The sequence below is a fragment of the Oncorhynchus tshawytscha genome, linkage group LG21 (genome assembly GCF_018296145.1).
Source record: "Oncorhynchus tshawytscha isolate Ot180627B linkage group LG21, Otsh_v2.0, whole genome shotgun sequence".
Classification (NCBI taxonomy): domain Eukaryota; kingdom Metazoa; phylum Chordata; class Actinopteri; order Salmoniformes; family Salmonidae; genus Oncorhynchus; species Oncorhynchus tshawytscha.
The window spans coordinates 31,501,587-31,528,951 of NC_056449.1; the positions used below are offsets into that span (position 1 = coordinate 31,501,587).

General features: G+C 42.3%; 1 protein-coding gene across 1 annotated transcript in view; it reads left to right on the forward strand.

Annotated features, from left to right (window-relative positions):
- Positions 1 to 21,615, forward strand: part of LOC112235247 (SH3 domain and tetratricopeptide repeat-containing protein 2-like) — a 95,637-nt gene extending 74,022 nt beyond the window's left edge. Inside the window, exons 27-33 of the mRNA XM_042303012.1 lie at positions 18,839 to 19,035; positions 19,360 to 19,462; positions 19,565 to 19,750; positions 19,983 to 20,215; positions 20,365 to 20,683; positions 20,789 to 21,021; positions 21,171 to 21,615. Of these exons, the coding sequence (XP_042158946.1) occupies positions 18,839 to 19,035; positions 19,360 to 19,462; positions 19,565 to 19,750; positions 19,983 to 20,215; positions 20,365 to 20,683; positions 20,789 to 21,021; positions 21,171 to 21,615 (1,716 nt within the window). The remainder of the gene's footprint in view (positions 1 to 18,838; positions 19,036 to 19,359; positions 19,463 to 19,564; positions 19,751 to 19,982; positions 20,216 to 20,364; positions 20,684 to 20,788; positions 21,022 to 21,170) is intronic.
- The last annotated feature ends 5,750 nt before the right edge of the window (positions 21,616 to 27,365 follow it).

Consider the following 27,365-nt stretch of genomic DNA (forward strand, 5'->3'; position numbering starts at 1 on the left):
GTAGCTACTTGTATGAGGGTGGAGATTGGGAACATAATTTACATAAGTATTCATACCCCAGAGTCAGAACTTTGTAGAAGCACCTTTGGAAGTGATTACAGCTCTGAGTCTCTAAGTGCTTTCCACACCACGACCGTGCAACATTTGCCCATTACTATTTCAAAATTCTTCAAGCTCTGTCAAATTGGTTGGTGATAATTGCTAGACAACCATTTTCAGTTCTTGCCATAGATTTTCAAGTAGATTTAAGTCAAAACTGTAACTTGTAACAGTCTATTTGGTTAGCAACTCCAGTGTTTTAGGTTATCGTCCTGCTGAAAGGTGAATTAATCTCCTAGTGTCTGGTAGAAAGCAGACTGAACCAGGTTTTTCTCTAGGATTTTGCCTGTGCTTAGCACCATTCCGTTTATTTTTTAATCCTGAAAAACTCCCCAGTCCTTAATGATTACAAGCATACCGAGCGTTGGCCCAATAACTGAAATATTGCTGGATCGAATCCCTGAGCTGACAAGGTAAAGGTAAAAATATTTTGCTCTGCCCCTGAAGAAGGGGCAGTTCCCCGGTAGGGGAACTACCCAGTAGGCCGTCATTGCAAATACAAAAATATATACAAATTCTTAACTGTTGAAAATGTTTATTTTGCTCCTTGAAATTAATTACAATTCTATCCATTTACCTATAGCCAGCCAGAGATATATACCGGTATGTTTTGGCTGCTGAGAATTAAACCATAAATTCAGTCTAAGTGCATAACGTGGCATTACTATACTGCACACACATACGGCCTACTTTAGATATTAGCTTCCACCGACTAGCCTGTGACATGACCAATATGTTAAGTTATAAGAAATTAAAGTTGCAGTGTACGGAAATCCCAGACGTAGCATCGTGGGACAGGGACACAGTGGGTTGCCCTGGAGGACAGTACAGTATTAAACTATCTGTTTGAAGAGATGGTTTGTAACATACTGTGTGTGTTTTGGCTCCAGAGTCAGAATGCGGTCTGTTGTTATAACCTTGGGTTATGGTGGAGGTCCTGGCCTGGCGGGGTCACAGCATGGGAGAGTAGTAAAGCACACACCAGGAAGCATACACACACAAACACACCCACGCATGCGCACAAACTCACAGAATATTGTGCACACACCCACAAACACACTGGTCAGGACTCTGGAAAGGCAATGAGTGGGGACAGTAGACAGAGTGGTGTCTGGATGTCTGTCATCTCAGTTAGTGGAGTCAGTAGACAGAGTGGTGCCAAGGGGGGCTGTCTCAGTGAGTGGAGACAGTAGACAGAGTGGTGTCTGGGTGTCTGTCATCTCAGTGGGTAGGGACAGTAGATAGAGTGGTGTCTGTCATCTCAGTTAGTGGAGTCAGTAGACAGAGTGGTGACTGGGTGTCTGTCATCTCAGTGAATGGAGACAGTAGACAGAGTGGTGTCTGGGTGTCTGTCATCTCAGTTAGTGGAGTCAGTAGACAGAGTGGTGTCTGGGTGTCTGTCATCTCAGTGAGTAGGGACAGTAGATAGAGTGGTGTCTGTCATCTCAGTTAGTGGAGTCAGTAGACAGAGTGGTGTCTGGGTGTCTGTCACCTCAGTGAGTGGAGACAGTAGACAGAGTGGTGTCTGGGTGTTTGTCATCTCATTTAGTGGAGTCAGTAGACAGAGTGGTGTCTGGGTGTCTGTCATCTCAGTGAGTGTGGACAGTAGACAGAGTGGTCTCTGGGTGTCTGTCATCTCAGTGAGTGTGGACAGTAGACAGAGTGGTGTCTGGGTGTCTGTCATCTCAGTGAGTGTGGACAGTAGACAGAGTGGTGTCTGTCGTCTCAGTGAGTGTGGACAGTAGACAGAGTGGTGTCCGGGGGTCTGTCGTCTCAGTTAGTGGAGTCAGTAGACAGAGTGGTGTCCGGGGGTCTGTCGTCTCGGTGAGTGGAGACAGTAGACAGAGTGGTGTCCGGGGGTCTGTCGTCTCAGTGAGTGTGGACAGTAGACAGAGTGGTGTCTGGGTGTCTGTCATCTCAGTGAGTGTGGACAGTAGACAGAGTGGTGTCTGTCATCTCAGTTAGTGTAGTCAGTAGACAAAGTGGTGTCCGGGGTCTGTCGTCTCAGTGAGTGTGGACAGTAGACAGAGTGGTGTCCGGGGGTCTGTCATCTCAGTGAGTGTGGACAGTAGACAGAGTGGTGTCCGGGGGTCTGTCGTCTCAGTGAGTGGAGACAGTAGACAGAGTGGTGTCCGGGGTCTGTCGTCTCAGTGAGTGTGGACAGTAGACAGAGTGGTGACCGGGGTCTGTCGTCTCAGTGAGTGGAGACAGTAGACAGAGTGGTGTCCGGGGTCTGTCATCTCAGTTAGTGTAGTCAGTAGACAAAGTGGTGTCCGGGGGTCTGTCATCTCAGTGAGTGTGGACAGTAGACAGAGTGGTGTCCGGGGTCTGTCGTCTCAGTGAGTGGAGACAGTAGACAGAGTGGTGTCCGGGGGTCTGTCGTCTCAGTGAGTGTGGACAGTAGACAGAGTGGTGACCGGGGTCTGTCGTCTCAGTGAGTGGAGACAGTAGACAGAGTGGTGTCCGGGGGTCTGTCGTCTCAGTGAGTGTGGACAGTAGACAGAGTGGTGTCCGGGGGTCTGTCATCTCAGTGAGTGTGGACAGTGACAGAGTGGTGTTCCGGGGTCTGTCGTCTCAGTGAGTGGAGACAGTAGACAGAGTGGTGTCCGGGGGTCTGTCGTCTCAGTGAGTGTGGACAGTAGACAGAGTGGTGTCCGGGGGTCTGTCATCTCAGTGAGTGTGGACAGTAGACAGAGTGGTGTCCCGGGGTCTGTCGTCTCAGTAGCCTCCAGGGACCTCCAGGGTTTTCACATCACAGAGATGAATAAAGATCATACATGTTTATAAAGGATGTCTATTTTACACCATATGCTTGTACTGTACTGTATGTTTCAGCGCCCTCTTCCTGTTTGCCACTCAGGACAACTCCAGGAGATTATAGATTGATAATATGGAATTTAATAATAATAATAAATATGGGGGGAATTCCGACCCGATGTCAGAGTTAGTGGTGTATAGGTGAGGATGGTGTCGAGCGCAGGAAACAGAACTGAGTAAAAATAATGTACTTTACTCTGGAAAAATAAACAGTACAATAAATCCACATAGGGATAACAAACCCTAACACACAAGACTAACACAAAACAGGAACAATCACGCACAAACCATAATGGGAACCAGAGGGTTAAATAGGGAATTAATAATAACTTAATGGGAACCAGGTGTGTACACTCAAGACATAACAAATGGAAAACAGAAACATGGATCGGTGGCAGCTAGAAAGCCGGTGACGTCGACCGCCAAACGCCCCCCGAACAAGGAGAGGCACCAACTTCGGCGGAAGTCGTGACACCCGAGTTATGAGCACAGAAATAGAACGTAATTCCCCTTTTCATGTACCTTTCTCTCTGAGTATTCTGACCTTGAAGTTAAGCATGAAAATACCATGCTATTCACCCTCTATTGGTTTGGGGTGGAGATCAAGGAAATGAAGGTGTGGCTGGGGTGTGACTACAGATCTGCTGTGTTCTGATCTTGACTTAATTCCCTCATAAATTACATCAAATGTGTGTGCGATGAACCAATGAATAAGGTCAATCAACCTGTCGGTTCCAATTGGAACGACGCCTTCTTTCTTCTTTCCTCTACCATTCTCCACGCCAAATATGAAATTCAAATTTTCTGCTAACAAATGCCATGATGATGAAACTGCAGAAAACGAGGTAATTGTAAGAATCTCTGGATTAACTATCTATGTTAGCTAAATGTAGGAATGAATAAAATGTCTAATTTTCGTTTAAATCGATACAAATTCTGTTAGCAAAGGTGTCAGCTAGAGAAGACGTGCAGGAGCTTGCAGGGATTTTTAGTTTTGCATGATGTCTATTGTATAATGTCTACTTTGATCCTAAGTAGCATTTTCAAAACTGAGAGTAAATAGAGCCACATATATGGATTAAAGTCACCTTGTCCAAGAGACACAGCCTTTCTTTGAAGTGTTTTTGAAATTCCCTATGGGGGAAAATGAGAGGAGGAAAAATGACTGGAAGCATTTCGCTGTTTGACCGTTATGTTTTATTGGTATTATGACACATCAACTGTGGGGCTCTGAAGAAAGAAAACTCCATGAGAAATTCTGTTGGCCAGCAAATGGGAGAGTTTTCACCGGTTGAATTACATTTATTCAGCACGTGCAAGGGAACCACGCCTGAAAAGCCCGGTATGCACCTGCGTAAGATGAGTCGGAACACCCACTACTGAGAAGTGAACACCCACTACTGAGAAGTGAACACCCACTACTGAGAAGTGAACACCCACTACTGAGAAGTGAACACCCACTACTGAGAAGTGAATACCCACTACTGAGAAGTGAACACCCACTACTGAGAAGTGAACACCCACTACTGAGAAGTGAACACCCACTACTGAGAAGTGAATACCCACTACTGAGAAGTGAACACCCACTACTGAGAAGTGAACACCCACTACTGAGAAGTGAATACCCACTACTGAGAAGTGAATACCCACTACTGAGAAGTGAATACCCACTACTGAGAAGTGAATACCCACTACTGAGAAGTGAATACCCACTACTGATAAGTGAACACCCACTACTGAGAAGTGAATACCCACTACTGAGAAGTGAATACTCACTACTGAGAAGTGAATACCCACTACTGAGAAGTGCGTAGGAAAGGCGTGAGTAGGAAAAGTGTACATTTCCTAAGTCTGAATCTGCCTAAAAGTGAATATGGAATGTGAATATGGAATGTGTCAATCATCCAAGTCCTTCATTCCATCCAGAAGTTTGTCCCCGCCCCTCTGGTAGTTTTCATTCACTTCCGTGGATCTAAGATGACAAGATCAGGATAACCAAGATCTCTAATTGTAGGCTCTGCTCTATGGCTTTTGCCTGTCTAAATATCTCTACAGACTTTAACATGCTATTATCTGTCTAAAGTCATCAGGAGAAGAATGTTAAAGTGAAATTATAAGGCACACTGTACCCAAGAGACAGAGTCCTCTCACCAAGGACACTGCTGACAGTTTAAGTGGATCCTTCCGTTTGGCACCATGGCTTTCACATGATTCATCGTCCATCTCTCACTCTGATGTACAGAGTTGGCAGCCTTTAGTTTGAGTGGGCCACTGGTGCTTTCACATGCTCACTGTAGATCCATCTTCCTATTTCTAATGTAGTCGATAATCCTCCTCACGCACGAAGGACCAAATTACATGTAACTATATGTCAGAATATCGGACATGTACCGGACAATGTTCAATGTCACCACTTTAACGTAATGGGGACCATGTTGCAAGGACAGACCAGAGAGTTCTGAATGACCCCATCTACAGTACGCAATGCTTCACCAGCAGTCAGCTTACATAGGAATATAGTACAGAGTCTCTGAGTGCTGAGGGGAATGGGGGAAGAGACTTGGACATGGACTGAAATGACTAGGTAACATTTTAACTTCAGGATCGGTGTCCATTCCACGAGACGGTTGAGCTAACGTAGTCTAATGCGATTAGCATGAGGTTATAAGTAACAATAAAATTACCCAGGACATAGACATATCTGATATTGGCAGAAAGCTTAAATTCTTGTTAATCTAACTGCGCGGTCCAATTTACAGTAGCTATTACAGTGGAAGAATGCAATGCTATTGTTTGAGGAGAGTGCACAATGTTGAGCATGAAAAGTTATTAATAAACAAATTAGGCACATTTGGGTAGTCTTTATAGCAAATTTGGAACAGAAATACAATGGTTCATTGGATCAGTCTAAAACTTTTCACATACACTGTTGCCATCTAGTGGCCAAATCTAAATTACACCTGAGCTGGAATAATACATTTTAGCCTTTCTCTTGCATTTCAAAGATGATAGTACAAAAAAATACAAAAGAACGGTTGTTTTTTCTTTGTATTATCTTTTACCAGATATATTGTGTTATATTCTTCTACATTCCTTGAACATTTCCACAAACTTCAAAGTGTTTCCTTTCAAATGCTACTAAGAATATGCATATCCTTGCTTCAGGGCCTGAGCTACAGGCGGTTAGATTTGGGTATGTCATTTTAGACAAACATTTAAAAAAGGTGTGGATCCTCAAGAGCAGGCATTTTGATGGAAATGATTATGGTATAGAGAAAGCAGGGAAGAACACTTACTGTACTGTATTTGAAGAAGAAGCTGTTGCGTTTACATTGAAGATGTCTGTCTGTAATATCAGGGTGTATAATGTTTGGCTTCGGTATAAGAAGTGAACTTACATTGAAGATGTCTGTCTGTAATATCAGGGTGTATAATGTTTGGCTTTGGTATAAGAAGTGAACTTACATTGAAGATGTCTGTCTGTAATATCAGGGTGTATAATGTTTGGCTTCGGTATAAGAAGTGAACTTACATTGAAGATGTCTGTCTGTAATATCAGGGTGTATAATGTTTGGCTTCGGTATAAGAAGTGAACTTACATTGAAGATGTCTGTCTGTAATATCAGGGTGTATAATGTTTGGCTTCGGTATAAGAAGTGAACTTACATTGAAGATGTCTGTCTGTAATATCAGGGTGTATAATGTTTGGGTTCAGTATAAGAAGCGGACTTACATTGAAAATGTTTATAGTATACTGTACTTATCTGAAGAAACAGTTTGACTTACATTGAAGGGGATTTTTGTTTGTACTAAGAGACACCATCTCTGTGCTTGGCAATTTGATAGTGGGAGGAGTTTAATGTGCATCCCAAATGGCACCCTATTCCCTGTATTGTGCACTACTTTTGACCAGGGCCTATGGGGATGTGATGATGGAGAGCTTGTAATCAATGTTTATTTCAACGTCAGCAGACTGAGAGAGCCAGAGATCATCTGTAGAGTCCTGCTCTGTGTACGTTCCAGACGTCAGTGTGTAATAGTGTATAATCTGAGAGGCTGATTAGATTAGACCCAGCAGTCCCATTAATCCTCACAGCGGGTTGTTAAGTGAGAGCAGACTTGCAGTTGTTAACATACTGAGCCTAATCAAAATAAACCATCACATTAACTCAGTGTAAAGGGAGATCTGTGTGACAACCGCTGGTCAGAGATTTGTAGTGTATTCTAAAACCACCTTCATTGACAGAATGTCATTTAAAGGCTGTGTTCCAAATGGCACCTTAATCCTTTTTAGTTGACTACTTTTGAGGGGCCCTGTGAAGGGAATAGGGGGCCATTTGGGACACAGCCTCAGTGTGCTGTGAGATTGCCGTGACCATCGCTGGTTATGGGTTATGGGTAAATCACATTCTGTCTGCCCCTACAGATAGCATGCAGACATGGTGTGAGCATGGTGTTAGCCGCTCCAAGGTTGTGGGTTCATTTCCTGCATTGGGTGAAATACACTAGAAATGTATGCACTCTCTGTACTGTAGGACGTTTTGGTTACTAATGTTTCCATTCCTGCTCTGTGCTGTTCTGTCCTGTCCTATCCTGTCTTGTTCTTCCCTGTCCTGTTCTGTCCTATCCTGTCCTGTCCTGTTCTGCCCTATCCTGTCCTGTCCTGTCTTGTTCTGTCCTGTTCTATTCTGTCCTGTCCTATCCTGTTTTGTTCTCCCTGTCCTGTTCTGTCCTATCCTGTCCTATCCTATCCTATCCTATCCTGTCCTATCCTATCCTGTCTTGTTCTTCCCTGTCCTGTTCTGTCCTATCCTGTCCTGTCCTATCCTATCCTGTCCTATCCTATCCTGTCTTGTTCTTCCCTGTCCTGTTCTGTCCTATCCTGTCCTATCCTATCCTGTCCTATCCTATCCTGTCTTGTTCTTCCCTGTCCTGTCCTATCCTATCCTGTCCTATCCTGTCCTATCCTATCCTATCCTGTCTTGTTCTTCCCTGTCCTGTTCTGTCCTATCCTGTCCTGTCCTATCCTATCCTGTCCTATCCTATCCTATCCTGTCCTATCCTATCCTGTCTTGTTCTTCCCTGTCCTGTTCTGTCCTATCCTGTCCTGTCCTGTTCTGTCCTGTCCTGTCTTGTTCTGTCCTGTTCTATTCTGTCCTGTCCTATCCTGTTTTGTTCTCCCTGTCCTGTTCTGTCCTATCCTGTCCTATCCTATCCTGTCCTATCCTATCCTGTCCTGTCCTGCCTGCCTGCCGCTCGGCCTGATACAGTTCTATACTGGTCTCTTCAGAGCAAGGTGATAGCTGATGACTTTATTTCTGTCGTCTAAAGCAGTGCCTTGTGCCCCTAATGGCGCCCTATTCCCTATAAAGGGGACTATATTTTGACCAGGGCCGGTAGGGAATACGATGCCATTTTGGGACTCAGATAATGATGTGAGGGAACTGTACTGTTCAACCTTCATTCATGAACTAGATCTACATTCCTACACTATCACTGTGCTTCACAGGATTATTAGAACTACTGTATATTCATACATTATCCTTTCTCTTAGTAAATCACTGTTCTATTACATTATGCACATATTAAAAGGTCAGGTAATGTGTCTTTGATAGAGGAACTGTATACAAGTACATTATTTATTTTTTGCAAACGTCAAATTTTGAAGTGTTTCAAGTTAAGTTTAGGCATTAACTTCAAAATCATAAGGTTAGGCATTAACTTCTAATGGTTAAGGTAAGGGTTAAGGTTAGGCGTTAACTCCTAATGGTTAAGGTAAGGGTTAAGGTTCCGGATAGGCTTAAAACAAAAGTCTCAAAAACAATTTCATACTTGCTACCTTTGGAATCAGAGGCAGATGCTTATCCACAAAGCCGGAGCAAAACCCGAAACCTACTTGAAGTTAACAGAGCTCACTGTTACCCCTAGTGGCCAGTTTCCACCTCATCTCCCAACGTCCTCAGACATGGATGGACGTTGAGCACTGACTTGTATCATGGGTGACCTGGCAAGTGAAGTGAGTGGTTGTGATGTCTCGGTGGTGTGGTTATAAGTACTGTCTCGTGATCAGAAGAGCAGCACTACAGTATAAATAGACTGTGTGTGTGTGTGTGTGTGTGTGTGTGTGTGTGTGTGTGTGTGTGTGTGTGTGTGGTGTGTGTGTGTGTGTGTGTGCGCGTGTGTGTTTCTCTGTGCTGCTGTTGTGTTCTAAACTGCCTGTTATCAAGAGACGTCAGGGGAAGCTGGTTCAACTGTACACCAGCAGTACAGTATACTTCCCAGCTCTGTTCAGCTCTGCAGTGTTAGCCGACCACCAGGGGAATGTTCAATGGGACTCACACACCCAGATACACTATCACAGTCCTAGATCACTGAATGACAACGATACGCACACATTCACATTGACTCAAATGCATGCACATACACACGCATGGACGCTAGAGGGGAAGAGGAGAGGAAACTACGTCTCTGTTATAGGCTAGTGGCCAAGACACTAAAAGGGCTTTAGTTTTTGATATACACTACATATACACAAGTATGTGGACAACCCTTCAAATTAGTGGATTTGGCTATTTCAACCACACCTAGTGCCAACTGTAACGTTTGGTGGAGGAGGAATAATGGTCTGGGGCTGTTTTTCATGGTTTGGGCCCCTTAGTTCCAGTGAAGGGAAATCTTAATGATACAGCATACAATGACATTCTAGATGATTCTGTGCTTCCAACTTTGTGGCAACAGTTTGGGGAAGGCCTTTTCCTGTTTCTGCATGACAATGCCCCCGTGCACAAAGCGAGGTCCATACAGAAATGGTTTGTTGAGATCGGTGTTTAAGAACTTGACTGTCCTGCACAGAGCCCTGACCTCAACCCCATCAAACACCTTTGAGATGAATTGGAACGCAGAGTGTGAGTCAGGCCTAATCACCCAACATCAGTACCCGACCTCACTAATGCTCTTGTAGCTGAATGGAAGCAAGTCCCTGCAGCAATGTTCCAACATCTAGTGGAAATCCTTCCCAGAAGATTAGAGGCTGTTATAGCAGCAATGTTCCAATATCTAGTTAAAAGCCTTCCCAGAAGAGTAGAGGCTGTTAAAGCAGCAAAGGGGGGACCAACTCCATATTAATGTCCATGATTTTGTAATGAGAAGTTCGACTAGAAGGTGTCCACATACTTTTGTTCACGTAGTGTATGTCTACCTGAGGTATAACAAAACACAATCATGTTTTTTTTCACATCTCTAATGTCTCCCATTTATGAAATTGAGGATTTTGAAAAAATATTTCACTACAAAAGTGGTTAAATTGATAGATGTGACACACCCCATAACTTAAAAATGTGCAGAATAATGCTTGGCTGGAGGGGAAAATGACTGCATAAACTCCTGTAACCCAATATTGCAAATGTGGGTTTATTGTTACAAGTAGTTTGTTTTCTGCCCTACATACTCAAACAAACAGTATTAGGGTAATCTAGACCTATAAATACAGACACAAACAAACAGTATTAGGGTAATCTAGACCTATAAATACAGACACAAACAAACAGTATTAGGGTAATCTAGACCTATAAATACATACTCAAACAAACAGTATTAGGGTAATCTAGACCTATAAATACAGACACAAACAAACAGTATTAGGGTAATCTACACCTATAAATACAGACACAAACAAACAGTATTAGGGTAATCTAGACCTATAAATACAGACACAAACAAACAGTATTAGGGTAATCTAGACCTATAAATACAGACACAAACAAACAGTATTAGGGTAATCTAGACCTATAAATACAGACACAAACAAACAGTATTAGGGTAATCTAGACCTATAAATACAGACACAAACAAACAGTATTAGGGTAATCTAGACCTATAAATACATACACAAACAAACAGTATTAGGGTAATCTAGACCTATAAATACATACACAAACAAACAGTATTAGGGTAATCTACACCTATAAATACATACTCAAACAAACAGTATTAGGGTAATCTACACCTATAAATACAGACTCAAACAAACAGTATTAGGGTAATCTACACCTATAAATACAGACACAAACAAACAGTATTAGGGTAATCTAGACCTATAAATACAGACACAAACAAACAGTATTAGGGTAATCTAGACCTATAAATACAGACACAAACAAACAGTATTAGGGTAATCTACACCTATAAATACAGACTCAAACAAACAGTATTAGGGTAATCTACACCTATAAATACAGACACAAACAAACAGTATTAGGGTAATCTAGACCTATAAATACAGACACAAACAAACAGTATTAGGGTAATCTAGACCTATAAATACAGACACAAACAAACAGTATTAGGGTAATCTACACCTATAAATACAGACTCAAACAAACAGTATTAGGGTAATCTACACCTATAAATACAGACACAAACAAACAGTATTAGGGTAATCTAGACCTATAAATACAGACACAAACAAACAGTATTAGGGTAATCTAGACCTATAAATACAGACTCAAACAAACAGTATTAGGGTAATCTACACCTATAAATACAGACTCAAACAAACAGTATTAGGGTAATCTACACCTATAAATACAGACACAAACAAACAGTATTAGGGTAATCTAGACCTATAAATACAGACACAAACAAACAGTATTAGGGTAATCTACACCTATAAATACAGACTCAAACAAACAGTATTAGGGTAATCTACACCTATAAATACAGACACAAACAAACAGTATTAGGGTAATCTAGACCTATAAATACAGACACAAACAAACAGTATTAGGGTAATCTAGACCTATAAATACAGACACAAACAAACAGTATTAGGGTAATCTACACCTATAAATACAGACTCAAACAAACAGTATTAGGGTAATCTACACCTATAAATACAGACACAAACAAACAGTATTAGGGTAATCTAGACCTATAAATACAGACACAAACAAACAGTATTAGGGTAATCTAGACCTATAAATACAGACACAAACAAACAGTATTAGGGTAATCTAGACCTATAAATACAGACACAAACAAACAGTATTAGGGTAATCTACACCTATAAATACAGACACAAACAAACAGTATTAGGGTAATCTAGACCTATAAATACAGACACAAACAAACAGTATTAGGGTAATCTAGACCTATAAATACAGACACAAACAAACAGTATTAGGGTAATCTAGACCTATAAATACAGACACAAACAAACAGTATTAGGGTAATCTACACCTATAAATACAGACACAAACAAACAGTATTAGGGTAATCTACACCTATAAATACAGACACAAACAAACAGTATTAGGGTAATCTAGACCTATAAATACAGACACAAACAAACAGTATTAGGGTAATCTACACCTATAAATACAGACACAAACAAACAGTATTAGGGTAATCTACACCTATAAATACAGACACAAACAAACAGTATTAGGGTAATCTACACCTATAAATACAGACACAAACAAACAGTATTAGGGTAATCTACACCTATAAATACAGACACAAACAAACAGTATTAGGGTAATCTACACCTATAAATACAGACACAAACAAACAGTATTAGGGTAATCTACACCTATAAATACAGACACAAACAAACAGTATTAGGGTAATCTACACCTATAAATACAGACACAAACAAACAGTATTAGGGTAATCTACACCTATAAATACAGACACAAACAAACAGTATTAGGGTAATCTAGACCTATAAATACAGACACAAACAAACAGTATTAGGGTAATCTACACCTATAAATACAGACACAAACAAACAGTATTAGGGTAATCTACACCTATAAATACAGACACAAACAAACAGTATTAGGGTAATCTACACCTATAAATACAGACACAAACAAACAGTATTAGGGTAATCTACACCTATAAATACATACACAAACAAACAGTATTAGGGTAATCTACACCTATAAATACAGACACAAACAAACAGTATTAGGGTAATCTACACCTATAAATACAGACACAAACAAACAGTATTAGGGTAATCTACACCTATAAATACAGACTCAAACAAACAGTATTAGGGTAATCTACACCTATAAATACAGACACAAACAAACAGTATTAGGGTAATCTAGACCTATAAATACAGACACAAACAAACAGTATTAGGGTAATCTACACCTATAAATACATACTCAAACAAACAGTATTAGGGTAATCTACACCTATAAATACATACTCAAACAAACAGTATTAGGGTAATCTAGACCTATAAATACATACTCAAACAAACAGTATTAGGGTAATCTACACCTATAAATACATACTCAAACAAACAGTATTAGGGTAATCTACACCTATAAATACATACTCAAACAAACAGTATTAGGGTAATCTAGACCTATAAATACATACTCAAACAAACAGTATTAGGGTAATCTACACCTATAAATACATACTCAAACAAACAGTATTAGGGTAATCTAGACCTATAAATACATACTCAAACAAACAGTATTAGGGTAATCTACACCTATAAATACATACTCAAACAAACAGTATTAGGGTAATCTAGACCTATAAATACATACACAAACAAACAGTATTAGGGTAATCTACACCTATAAATACATACTCAAACAAACAGTATTAGGGTAATCTAGACCTATAAATACATACTCAAACAAACAGTATTAGGGTAATCTACACCTATAAATACAGACTCAAACAAACAGTATTAGGGTAATCTACACCTATAAATACAGACACAAACAAACAGTATTAGGGTAATCTACACCTATAAATACAGACACAAACAAACAGTATTAGGGTAATCTACACCTATAAATACAGACACACACAAACAGTATTAGGGTAATCTACACCTATAAATACAGACACAAACAAACAGTATTAGGGTAATCTACACCTATAAATACAGACACACACAAACAGTATTAGGGTAATCTACACCTATAAATACAGACACAAACAAACAGTATTAGGGTAATCTACACCTATAAATACAGACACACACAAACAGTATTAGGGTAATCTACACCTATAAATACAGACACAAACAAACAGTATTAGGGTAATCTACACCTATAAATACATACACAAACAAACAGTATTAGGGTAATCTACACCTATAAATACAGACTCAAACAAACAGTATTAGGGTAATCTACACCTATAAATACAGACACAAACAAACAGTATTAGGGTAATCTACACCTATAAATACAGACACAAACAAACAGTATTAGGGTAATCTACACCTATAAATACAGACACAAACAAACAGTATTAGGGTAATCTAGACCTATAAATACAGACTCAAACAAACAGTATTAGGGTAATCTACACCTATAAATACAGACACAAACAAACAGTATTAGGGTAATCTACACCTATAAATACATACACAAACAAACAGTATTAGGGTAATCTACACCTATAAATACAGACTCAAACAAACAGTATTAGGGTAATCTACACCTATAAATACAGACACAAACAAACAGTATTAGGGTAATCTACACCTATAAATACAGACACAAACAAACAGTATTAGGGTAATCTACACCTATAAATACATACTCAAACAAACAGTATTAGGGTAATCTAGACCTATAAATACATACTCAAACAAACAGTATTAGGGTAATCTACACCTATAAATACATACTCAAACAAACAGTATTAGGGTAATCTAGACCTATAAATACATACACAAACAAACAGTATTAGGGTAATCTACACCTATAAATACATACTCAAACAAACAGTATTAGGGTAATCTAGACCTATAAATACATACTCAAACAAACAGTATTAGGGTAATCTACACCTATAAATACAGACACAAACAAACAGTATTAGGGTAATCTACACCTATAAATACAGACTCAAACAAACAGTATTAGGGTAATCTACACCTATAAATACAGACACAAACAAACAGTATTAGGGTAATCTAGACCTATAAATACAGACACAAACAAACAGTATTAGGGTAATCTACACCTATAAATACATACTCAAACAAACAGTATTAGGGTAATCTACACCTATAAATACATACTCAAACAAACAGTATTAGGGTAATCTAGACCTATAAATACATACTCAAACAAACAGTATTAGGGTAATCTACACCTATAAATACATACTCAAACAAACAGTATTAGGGTAATCTACACCTATAAATACATACTCAAACAAACAGTATTAGGGTAATCTAGACCTATAAATACATACTCAAACAAACAGTATTAGGGTAATCTACACCTATAAATACATACTCAAACAAACAGTATTAGGGTAATCTAGACCTATAAATACATACTCAAACAAACAGTATTAGGGTAATCTACACCTATAAATACATACTCAAACAAACAGTATTAGGGTAATCTAGACCTATAAATACATACACAAACAAACAGTATTAGGGTAATCTACACCTATAAATACATACTCAAACAAACAGTATTAGGGTAATCTAGACCTATAAATACATACTCAAACAAACAGTATTAGGGTAATCTACACCTATAAATACAGACTCAAACAAACAGTATTAGGGTAATCTACACCTATAAATACAGACACAAACAAACAGTATTAGGGTAATCTACACCTATAAATACAGACACAAACAAACAGTATTAGGGTAATCTACACCTATAAATACAGACACACACAAACAGTATTAGGGTAATCTACACCTATAAATACAGACACAAACAAACAGTATTAGGGTAATCTACACCTATAAATACAGACACACACAAACAGTATTAGGGTAATCTACACCTATAAATACAGACACAAACAAACAGTATTAGGGTAATCTACACCTATAAATACAGACACACACAAACAGTATTAGGGTAATCTACACCTATAAATACAGACACAAACAAACAGTATTAGGGTAATCTACACCTATAAATACATACACAAACAAACAGTATTAGGGTAATCTACACCTATAAATACAGACTCAAACAAACAGTATTAGGGTAATCTACACCTATAAATACAGACACAAACAAACAGTATTAGGGTAATCTACACCTATAAATACAGACACAAACAAACAGTATTAGGGTAATCTACACCTATAAATACAGACACAAACAAACAGTATTAGGGTAATCTAGACCTATAAATACAGACTCAAACAAACAGTATTAGGGTAATCTACACCTATAAATACAGACACAAACAAACAGTATTAGGGTAATCTAGACCTATAAATACATACTCAAACAAACAGTATTAGGGTAATCTACACCTATAAATACAGACACAAACAAACAGTATTAGGGTAATCTACACCTATAAATACAGACACACAGAAAATAAAAATACAGAAAAAATATGAACATTTATGATGAATGTAAGTTTTTCTTTTTGAAAGCTGATTAATAGAAAACTATCCAAGTCAAATGTTCTCTCATTCAGTGCTGTATGTTCCTGTCTGACAACAATACATACAGTTACATATGTTTTATGATGTTGCGGCTATTGGAATCTAATCTAATGACCTTGATACTGTAGGCCCTTCACACCACATAATTACATTCTGGATTCTGACACACACATTTCAAATTATATAATGTCTGTTCACACCTCATATTTACATTCTGGATTCTGACACAAACATTTCAAATTATATAATGTCTGTTCACACCTCATATTTACATTCTGGATTCTGACACAAACATTTCAAATTATATAATGTCTGTTCACACCTCATATTTACATTCTGGATTCTGACACAAACATTTCAAATTATATAATGTCTGTTCACACCTCATATTTACATTCTGGATTCTGACACAAACATTTCAAATTATATAATGTCTGTTCACACCTCATATTTACATTCTGGATTCTGACACAAACATTTCAAATTATATACTGTCTGTTCACACCTCATATTTACATTCTGGATTGTGAAGCAGCCACTCTAATATATGTTCTCTGGATTGCTAATTGGATTCCTTCTGTCATTTCTTGATTTATTGTTAAAATATATATATGTTTTGTGAATTTGTGTTGTATTTCTGAGATATTATACTGAACTTTTGGAGCTAGTACACCTGCCAATCTGTTGGAGCAAGTACACCTGCTAATCTGTTGGAGCTAGTACACCTGCTAATCTGTTGGAGCTGGTACCCCTGCTAATCTGTTGGAGCTAGTACACCTGCTAATCTGTTGGAGATAGTACACCTTCTAATCTGTTGGAGCTAGTACACCTTCTAATCTGTTGGAGCTAGTACACCTTCTAATCTGTTGGAGCTAGTACACCTTCTAATCTGTTGGAGCTAGTACACCTTCTAATCTGTTGGAGCTAGTACACCTTCTAATCTGTTGGAGCTGGTACACCTACTAATCTGTTGGAGCTGGTACACCTTCTAATCTGTTGGAGCTAGTTCACCTTCTAATCTGTTGGAGCTAGTACACCTTCTAATCTGTTGGAGCTAGTACACCTTCTAATCTGTTGGAGCTAGTACACCTTCTAATCTGTTGGAGCTAGTACACCTTCTAATCTGTTGGAGCTAGTACACCTTCTAATCTGTTGGAGCTAGTACACCTTCTAATCTGTTGGAGCTGGTACACCTACTAATCTGTTGGAGCTGGTACACCTTCTAATCTGTTGGAGCTAGTTCACCTTCTAATCTGTTGGAGCTAGTACACCTTCTAATCTGTTGGAGCTAGTACACCTTCTAATCTGTTGGAGCTAGTACACCTTCTAATCTGTTGGAGCTAGTACACCTTCTAATCTGTTGGAGCTAGTACACCTTCTAATCTGTTGGAGCTAGTACACCTTCTAATCTGTTGGAGCTAGTACACCTTCTAATCTGTTGGAGCTGGTAAACCTTATAATCTGTTGGAGCTAGTACACCTGCTATTCTGTTGGAGCTAGTACACCTGCACTTCTGTCCAGCTGGTCAGGCCCAAGAACTACAACCACTACTGTCTACTGGTCAGGCCCCAGTAATACAACCACTACTGGCTACTGGTCAGGACCCAAAACTACATCCACTACTGTCTACTGGTTAGGCCCCAGAACTACATCCACTACTGTCTACTGTTCAGGCCCCAAAACTACAACCAATACTGTCTACTGGTCAGGACCCAGAACTACATCCACAACTGTCTACTGGTCAGGCCCCAGTACCACAACAAATTCTGGCTACTGGTCAGGACCCAGAACTACAACAACTACTGTCTACTGGTCAGGAGCCAGAACTACAACCACTACCCCAGAATGACCAGTTAGCTGTGCAAGCTCGCCAGGACCCAGAACTACATCCACTACTGGCTACTGGTCAGGCCCCAGAACTACATCCACTACTGTCTACTGGTCAGGACCCAGAACTACATCCACTACTGTCTACTGGTCAGGCCCCAGTAATACAACCACTACTGGCTACTGGTCAGGACCCAAAACTACATCCACTACTGTCTACTGGTCAGGCCCCAGAACTACATCCACTACTGTCCACTACTGACCCAGAACTACAACCACTACCCCAGAATGACCAGTTAGCTGTGCAAGCTGGTCAGGCCCCAGAAATACAACCACTACTGTCTACTGTTCAGGTCCCAGATCTACATCCACTACTGTCTACTGGTCAGGACCCAGAACTACCACCACTACCCCAGAATGACCAGTTAGCTGTGAAAGCTTGTCAGGACCCAGAACTACATCCACTACTGTCTACTGGTCAGGCCCCAGAACTACATCCACTACTGTCTACTGGTCAGGACCCAGAACTACAACCACTACCCCAGAATGACCATTTAGCTGGGCAAGCTCGTCAGGTCCCAGAACTACAACCACTACTGTCTACTGGTCAGGCCCCAGAACTACATCCACTACTGTCTTCTGTTCAGGTCCCAGAACTACATTCACTACTAGCTACTGGTCAGGCCCCAGAACGACATCCACTACTGGCTACTGGTCAGGACCCAGTACTACATCCACTACTGTCTACTGGTCAGGACCCAGAACTACAACCGCTACTGTCTACTGGTCAGCACCCAGTACTACATCCACTACTGTCTACTGGTCAGGACCCAGAACTACATCCACTACTGTCTACTGGTCAGGCCCCAGTAATACAACCACTACTGGCTACTGGTCAGGACCCAAAACTACATCCACTACTGTCTACTGGTCAGGCCCCAGTAATACAACCACTACTGGCTACTGGTCAGGACCCAGAACTACAACCACTACCCCAGACTGACCAGTTAGCTGTGAAAGCTTGTCAGGACCCAGAACTACATCCACTACTGTCTACTGGTCAGGCCCCAGAACTACATCCACTACTGTCTACTGGTCAGGACCCAGAACTACAACCACTACCCCAGAATGACCAGTTAGCTGGGCAAGCTCGTCAGGTCCCAGAACTACAACCACTACTGTCTACTGGTCAGGCCCCAGAACTACATCCACTACTGCCTACTGGTCAGGCCCAAGAACTACATCCACTACTGTCTACTGGTCAGGACCCAGAACTACATCCACTACTGTCTACTGGTCAGGCCCCAGAATTGCATCCACTACTGTCTACTAGTCAGGCCCCAGAACTACATCCACTACTGTCTTCTGTTCAGGTCCCAGAACTACATTCACTACTAGCTACTGGTCAGGCCCCAGAACGACATCCACTACTGGCTACTGGTCAGGACCCAGTACTACATCCACTACTGTCTACTGGTCAGGATCCAGAACTACAACCGCTACTGTCTACTGGTCAGCACCCAGTACTACATCCACTACTGTCTACTGGTCAGGACCCAGAATGCCATCCACTACTGTCTACTGGTCAGGACCCAGAACTACAACCACTACCCCAGAAAGACCAGTTAGCTGTGAAAGCTTGTCAGGACCCAGAACTACATCCACTACTGTCTACTGGTCAGGACCCAGAACTACATCCACTACTGGCTACTGGTCAGGCCCCAGAACTACATCCACTACTGTCTACTGGTCAGGACCCAGAACTACAACCACTACCCCAGAATGACCAGTTAGCTGTGCAAGCTCCAGGTCCCAGAACTACAACCACTACTGTCTACTGGTCAGGACCCAGAATTACATCCTCTACTGTCTACTGGTCAGGCCCCAGAACTACATCCACTACTGTCTACTGGTCAGGACCCAGAACCACATCCACTACTGTCTACTGGTCAGGCCAAAGAACTACATCCACTACTGTCTACTGGTCAGGACCCAGAACTACAACCACTACTGTCTACAGGTCAGGTCCCAGAACTACATCCACTACTGGTCAGGACCCAGAACTACATCCACCACTGGCTACTGGTCAGGACCCAGAACTACATCCACCACTGTCTACTGGTCAGGTCCCAGAACTACATCCACCACTGGCTACTGGTCAGGACCCAGAACTACATCCACTAATGTCTACTGGTCAGGCCCCAGAACTACATCCACTACTGTCTACTGGTCAGGACCCAGAACTACATCCACTACTGGCTACTGGTCAGGACCCAGAACTACATCCACTACTGTCTACTGGTCAGGACCCAGAACTACATCCACTACTGTCTACTGGTCAGGACCCAGAACTACATCCACTACTGGCTACTGGTCAGGACCCAGAACTACATCCACTACTGTCTACTGGTCAGGACCCAGAACTACATCCACTACTGTCTACTGGTCAGGACCCAGAACTACATCCACTACTGTCTACTGGTCAGGACCCAGAACTACATCCACTACTGGCTACTGGTCAGGCCCCAGAACTACATCCACTACTGTCTACTGGTCAGGACCCAGAACTACAACCACTACCCCAGAATGACCAGTTAGCTGTGCAAGCTCGTCAGGTCCCAGAACTACAACCACTACTGTCTACTGGTCAGGACCCAGAATTACATCCTCTACTGTCTACTGGTCAGGCCCCAGAACTACATCCACTACTGTCTACTGGTCAGGACCCAGAACCACATCCACTACTGTCTACTGGTCAGGCCAAAGAACTACATCCACTACTGTCTACTGGTCAGGACCCAGAACTACAACCACTACTGTCTACAGGTCAGGTCCCAGAACTACATCCACTACTGGTCAGGACCCAGAACTACATCCACCACTGGCTACTGGTCAGGACCCAGAACTACATCCACCACTGTCTACTGGTCAGGTCCCAGAACTACATCCACCACTGGCTACTGGTCAGGACCCAGAACTACATCCACTAATGTCTACTGGTCAGGCCCCAGAACTACATCCACTACTGTCTACTGGTCAGGACCCAGAACTACATCCACTACTGGCTACTGGTCAGGACCCAGAACTACATCCACTACTGTCTACTGGTCAGGACCCAGAACTACATCCACTACTGTCTACTGGTCAGGACCCAGAACTACATCCACTACTGTCTACTGGTCAGGACCCAGAACTACATCCACTACTGGCTACTGGTCAGGCCCCAGAACTACATCCACTACTGGCTACTGATCAGGTCCCAGAACTACAACCACTACTGGCTACTGGTCAGGACCCAGAACTACATCCACTACTGGCTACTGTTCAGGACCCAGAACTACATCCACTACTGGCTACTGGTCAGGACCCAGAACTACATCCACTACTGGCTACTGGTCAGGACCCAGAACTACAACCTCCACTGGCTACTTTGTCTCCTCACCCTGTAAGGACACACTCAAGTCCTGGTGACCTCAAATATGCTGAATCAACCTCACACACTTAGTGCCAGTGTGGAAAAGAGGGGAAAGGTTAGAGCTGTTCATTTCCACTACTAGAGTACCTGACTGTTGTATGACTGGTTTCTTTCCTGTAACTTACACTTCTGTGTGATTGTGTCGTGAAAAACATGAAACACAATGAAAAGCTAGTTGGCATCAGCTATTTAAGCACAACAGAGTCATGGCATTGCCACTCAGTCCTAGTTATACCAATAACTGTATGAAGACAGAATTACACAATACAACATAAACCAGGACAATTGATATGCAGGAGAATAGTGTAATTATGTTGGCCATGTTGGATTCAGAATAAAATGTATTCACAGCAAAGCAGTCTTTATGGGCATTAATGTTGTACACAATTCAGAAAAAATGCTTCTCATCTACAAAATTCATATTTACACCTGATTTGACTTCCATTAATGGTATATTGGCAGCCATATTGGATTTTGGATGCCATATTGGATTTGAGGCAAAATCCAGGGTGGCACCAAAGATAATCTGTGGAGGCCCCATGACTAAATGACAAGAGTAGGGGGACCTTGGACCCCCAAAAAATATAATTCCGATGTCTGAGCCCACTTGTTTTCCTTAGAGCTGATTCCAATAGCCACAACATCGAAAGACAGGTGTAACTGTATGTATTGTTGTCTAGCAGGATAATACAGCACTGAATGAGAGAACATTTGACTTGGAAAGTTGTCTGCTAATGAGCTACAAAAATAGAGGAACTCTCCGTTAGTCGTCCACTGCTCTAGTGGCCTTGTTCAAAACAACACTGGCAGCACTGTTCATGCAGCCTGGCTGGAGACAGGAGAGGAGAGAAGAGGATAGGAACTCTCCGTTAGTCGTCCACTGCTACGGTAGTTAGTCGTCCACTGCTACGGTAGCGGCACGTGGATAAAATCGCTGGGGAAACCAAGACATGAAAAAAAGCCATATTTGTCACGCCCTGACCTTAGTTATCTTTGTTTTCTTTATTATTTTGGTTAGGTCAGGGTGTGACAAGGGTGGTTTAGTTTTTGTATTGTCTTGGTGTTTTTGTCCTGTCTAGGGTTTTTGTAATTCTATGGGGTTTTAGTATGTCTAGATAAATGTAGGTCTATGGTGGCCTGAATTGGTTCCCAATCAGAGACAGCTGTTTATTGTTGTCTCTGATTGGGGATCCTATTGAGGTTGCCATTTGCCATTTTGGTTTTGTGGGTTATTGTCTATGTGTAGTTGCCTGTCAGTACTCGTGTCGCATAGCTTCACGTTCGTTTTGTATAGTGTGTTCAGTGTTTATTCTTCATTAAAATAAGTATGTATGTATTCTTATCACGCTGTGCCTTGGTCTCCTCATTGTGACGAACGTGACAATATTACTAATAAACAGCTATTGATTTAGAACCACGGAGAGTTACCATAAGTCGGAAAGAAAACAGGAGTTGCATCTACTATTCCAGCACCATTTCAACTTAAACATTTCAACATCATTAAGTCATCTATGCTTAGTCTAATGCAGTGGCAACTAAAATATACCAAAAACGATTTAGCTCAATCAACGTAAGCTAAATGTCACGATTACTCCTGCTGCCTCCCTCCGGCGCTTGACGTTGCCGGTCTACTAACCACCAGCCCTGGCAACTATTGTTACACACACCTGCTTCCCATCATTACGCACACCTGGTCATAATTTACTCCATGGTTACTCCCACTTTATTTATTGCTCAGTTGACAGCAGTTTTTAGGTATTATTGTTTTCTCATGTTCTGTACGTTTCTATGTTTGTTCATCATTATTAAACTCACCTTCTGCACCTGACTCCCAGTGTATATATGTTACAGAATACTACCTCTTAAAAATGGAAGCAGCAGAGGATAACATCATTTTCCAGACGTCAAGGAACAGGGTCATCTATTCCACCAACACCACAACCAGCTGGAGCAACTGGGTACGGCCATGAAGGAGGTCCTCCGCATTCTCCATTGCCATGACACCACCAGCGAGGCTATCCATACCTCTTACAGAGGGCCTCCAACCACGGGTCATCACAGTGAGCCATTACTTCATCCTACCCAGCCGTCCGCCCAGGTCAGCGATGCCCAACTGTCCCTTCTGGGGAAGTATGACGGTACTCCCATCAGAATGCCCTGGCTTGCTACTCCAGTGCTCCTGCTATTTCGCCTATCAGATGGGAGCCCCCACCACCAAGAGGTCCAAGATTGCCACGGTCATTTCCCTGCTGACCGGACGGGCGTTGGAGTGGACTATGGCCATCTGGGAGAGAGGAAGAGCTGAGTTCCTATGAGAGGTTCAGGGCGGTCTTCGACCATCCTCCAGAGGGCAGAAAGGGAGGTGAGTGACTTCTCAAACTCCAGCAGGGTGCCCAGACCACTGTGGAGTACACCCTCACCTTTTGGACTATGGCAGCCTCCAGCAGATTGAATGAGCCGGCGCTCCGCACTCTTTTCTTGAGAGGACTGTGCAAATAGGTGTCCGGTGCATCCTAACCCGGAGTCCACTAGAGCAGAGGCGTGATCCCCCCATGATCTTCCATCTCCCAGCATTGGCATGGGTATTTCATCATCATCTTTTTCCGCCAAACACTTTCTGGTTCCCATTTCACTGGCTGGCTGTCCCTCAGGTGTTGTCTCTAGAGCTCTAGTGGACTTCGGTGCCACAGGGAATTTCCTCGCCTCCTCCCTGAACTTATCTTCATACCCACTGTCCTCTCATTTTTCTGTCCAAGCCCTGGATAAGTGACCATTGGGATCCAGCACAATTACTCACAGCACCACTCACCCTCACCGTGGGACCCATGCACCAAGAAAGCCTTCCCTTCCTCACCACCGCACCCGTACACAAAGTTATCCTCGGCCTCCCGTGGCTCCAACTTCATAACCCCACCAGCTCCTGGTCGAAGATGAGAATCACAGCCTGGGGACCAGGGTGCCGGAGGACCTGAATTCCACACCCTCTGGTTCCACATCGGTGGAGGGTCCTGTGAGTGTCTTCCACTCCAACAATCTGTCCTCCCATATCGTCTGCACCGTGCTTTAGGTCGTAGATGTGTTCATCCGCCAGGCTCTGGAGAGGAAGCCCGCTCCTTCTACCTGTCCTCCACAGCACATCTACATCCCCACGGGGGTGAAAGACCATCTGTTGACCTGGGCAGACACATCCTTCGCCACTGGACACCTAGGTATCACCCCCACCATCCAATCCATCTCCGATAAATACTGGTGGTCCACCTTAGCGCAGGACGTCTCCCACTATGTCAACTCATGCTCCGTATGTACAGTTGAAGTCAGAAGTTTAAATACACTTAGGTTGGAGTCATTAAAACTCGTTTTTCAACCACTCCACAAATTTCTTGTTGAGAAACTAAAGTTTTGGCAAATCGGTTAGGACATGTACTTTGTACATGACACAAGTAATTGTTCCAACAAATGTTTACAGACGGGTTATTTCACTTATAATTTTCTGTATCACAATCCTAATGTGTCAGAAATGTACGTACACTAAGATGACTGTGCCTATAAACAGCTTTTAAAATTCCAGAAAATGATGTCATGGATTTAGAAGCTTCTGATAGGCTAATTTACATCATTTGAGTCAATTGGAAGTGTACCTGTGGATGTATTTCAAGGCCTACCTTCAAACTCAGTGTCTCTTTGCTTGACATTATTGGAAAATCAAAGAAATCCCGCAAAGACCTCTGAAAAAAAACTGTAGACCTCCACAAGTCTGGTTCGTCCTTGGGAGAAATTTCCAAACGCCTGAAGGTACCACATTCATCCGTACAAACAATAGTATGCAAGTAGCAACACCATGAGACCACACAGCCGTCATACCACTCAGGAAGGAAACACGTTCTGTCTCCTAGAGATTAACATACTTTGGTGCGAAAAGTGCAAATCAATACCAGAACAACAGCAAATGACCATGTGAAGATGCTGGAGGAGACAGGTACAAAACTATCTATATCCACAGTAAAATGAGTCCTATATCGACAACCTGAAAGGACGCTCAGCAAGGAAGAAGCCACTGCTCCAAAACCGCCATAAAAAAGTCAGACTAAGGTTTGCAACTGCACATGGGGGCAAAGATTGTACTTTTTGGAGAAATGTCCTATGGTCTGACCTATATTGACCATCGTTATGTTTGGGGGAAAAAGGGGTATGCTTGCAAGCCAAAGAACACCATCCCAACCGTGAAGCATGGGGGTGGCATAATCATGTTGTGGCGGTGCTTTGCTGCAGGAGGTACGGGGGCACTTCACAAAATAGATGGTATCATGAGGATGGAAAACTATGTGGATATATTGAAGCAAAATCTCAAGACATCAGTCAGGAAGTTAAAGCTTGGCCGCAAATGAGTCATCCAAATGGACAATGACCCCAAGCATACTGCCAAAGTTGTGGACAATGGCTAAGGGCAAGAAAGTCAAGGTATTGGAATGGCCATCACAGAGCCCTGACCTCATCCTATAGAAAATGTGTGGGCAGAACTGAAAAAGCGTGTAAGGAGGCCTACAAACCTGACTCAGTTACACCAGCTCTGTCAGGAGGATTGGGACAAAATTCACCCAACTTATTATGGGAAGCTTGTGGAAGGCTGCCTGAAATGTTTGACCCAAGTTAAACAATTTAAAGGCAATGCTACCAAATACTAATTGAGTGTATGTAAACTTCTGACCCACTGGGAATGAAATGAAAGAAATAAAAGTTTAAATAAATAATTCTCTCTACTTTTATTCTGACATTTCACATTCTTAAAATAAGTAGTGATCCTGACTGACCTTAGACAGTTTTACAAGGATTAAATGTCAGGAATTGTGATAAACTGAGTTTAAATGTATTTGGCTAAGGTGTATGTAAACTTCCGACTTCAACTGTACCCAATAAAAATGTCCCTAGCACACTCCAGCTGGGAAACTACTTCCCGTGGCTCATCGGCCTTGGTCACACAGGTTCCTAAGGGGTCATGCCAGTACCGGCAGAGGGAGTGGGTCCGTTTTTTTCCCTGGTTGGAATACACCCAGGACTCACTTCGTCACTCCTCCACCAATCTGACTCCCTTCCAATATGCACTGGGATATCAGCCGGTCCTGGCTCCATGGACTCATAGCCAGACAGAGGCCCCTGCAGTGGATGAGTGGTTCCCATCCGCCACTGCAGTGAGGCTCCCGTGTTCCGTGCCTGGCTCTCCACCAGGAACCTCCCACTCCGCCTGCCCTGCCGGAAGCTGAGCCCCCGGTTTGTGGGGCCCTTGAAAGTCCTACAGATGGTCAATGAGGTGACCTATCAGCTAAAACTCCCCACCATCTACCGGATCTCACCCTTCCTTTATGTTTCCCTCCTCAGTCTGGTGGTTCCTGGGTCCCCCCCCACCGCCTTGAGGGGACCCCCGCCTATGCTATTAGGTCCCTCCTGGACTCCCGAAGTCATGGGGGTCGGCTCCAGTACCTGGTGGACTGGGAGGGGTAAAGTCCTGAGAAGCGCTCCTGGGTTGCGGTGGAGGAATCATGAACCCCAACATCATCCGGGATTTCAATATCTGCCGGCCCATTCCTGGACCGGCCCGCTTCTCCCCCACCCTCCGGCGCTCAACGCCGCTGGTCTACTAACCACCAGCCCTGGCAACTATTATTACTCACACCTGCTTCCCATCATTATGCACACCTGGTTGTCATTTACTCCTTGATTACTCCCACT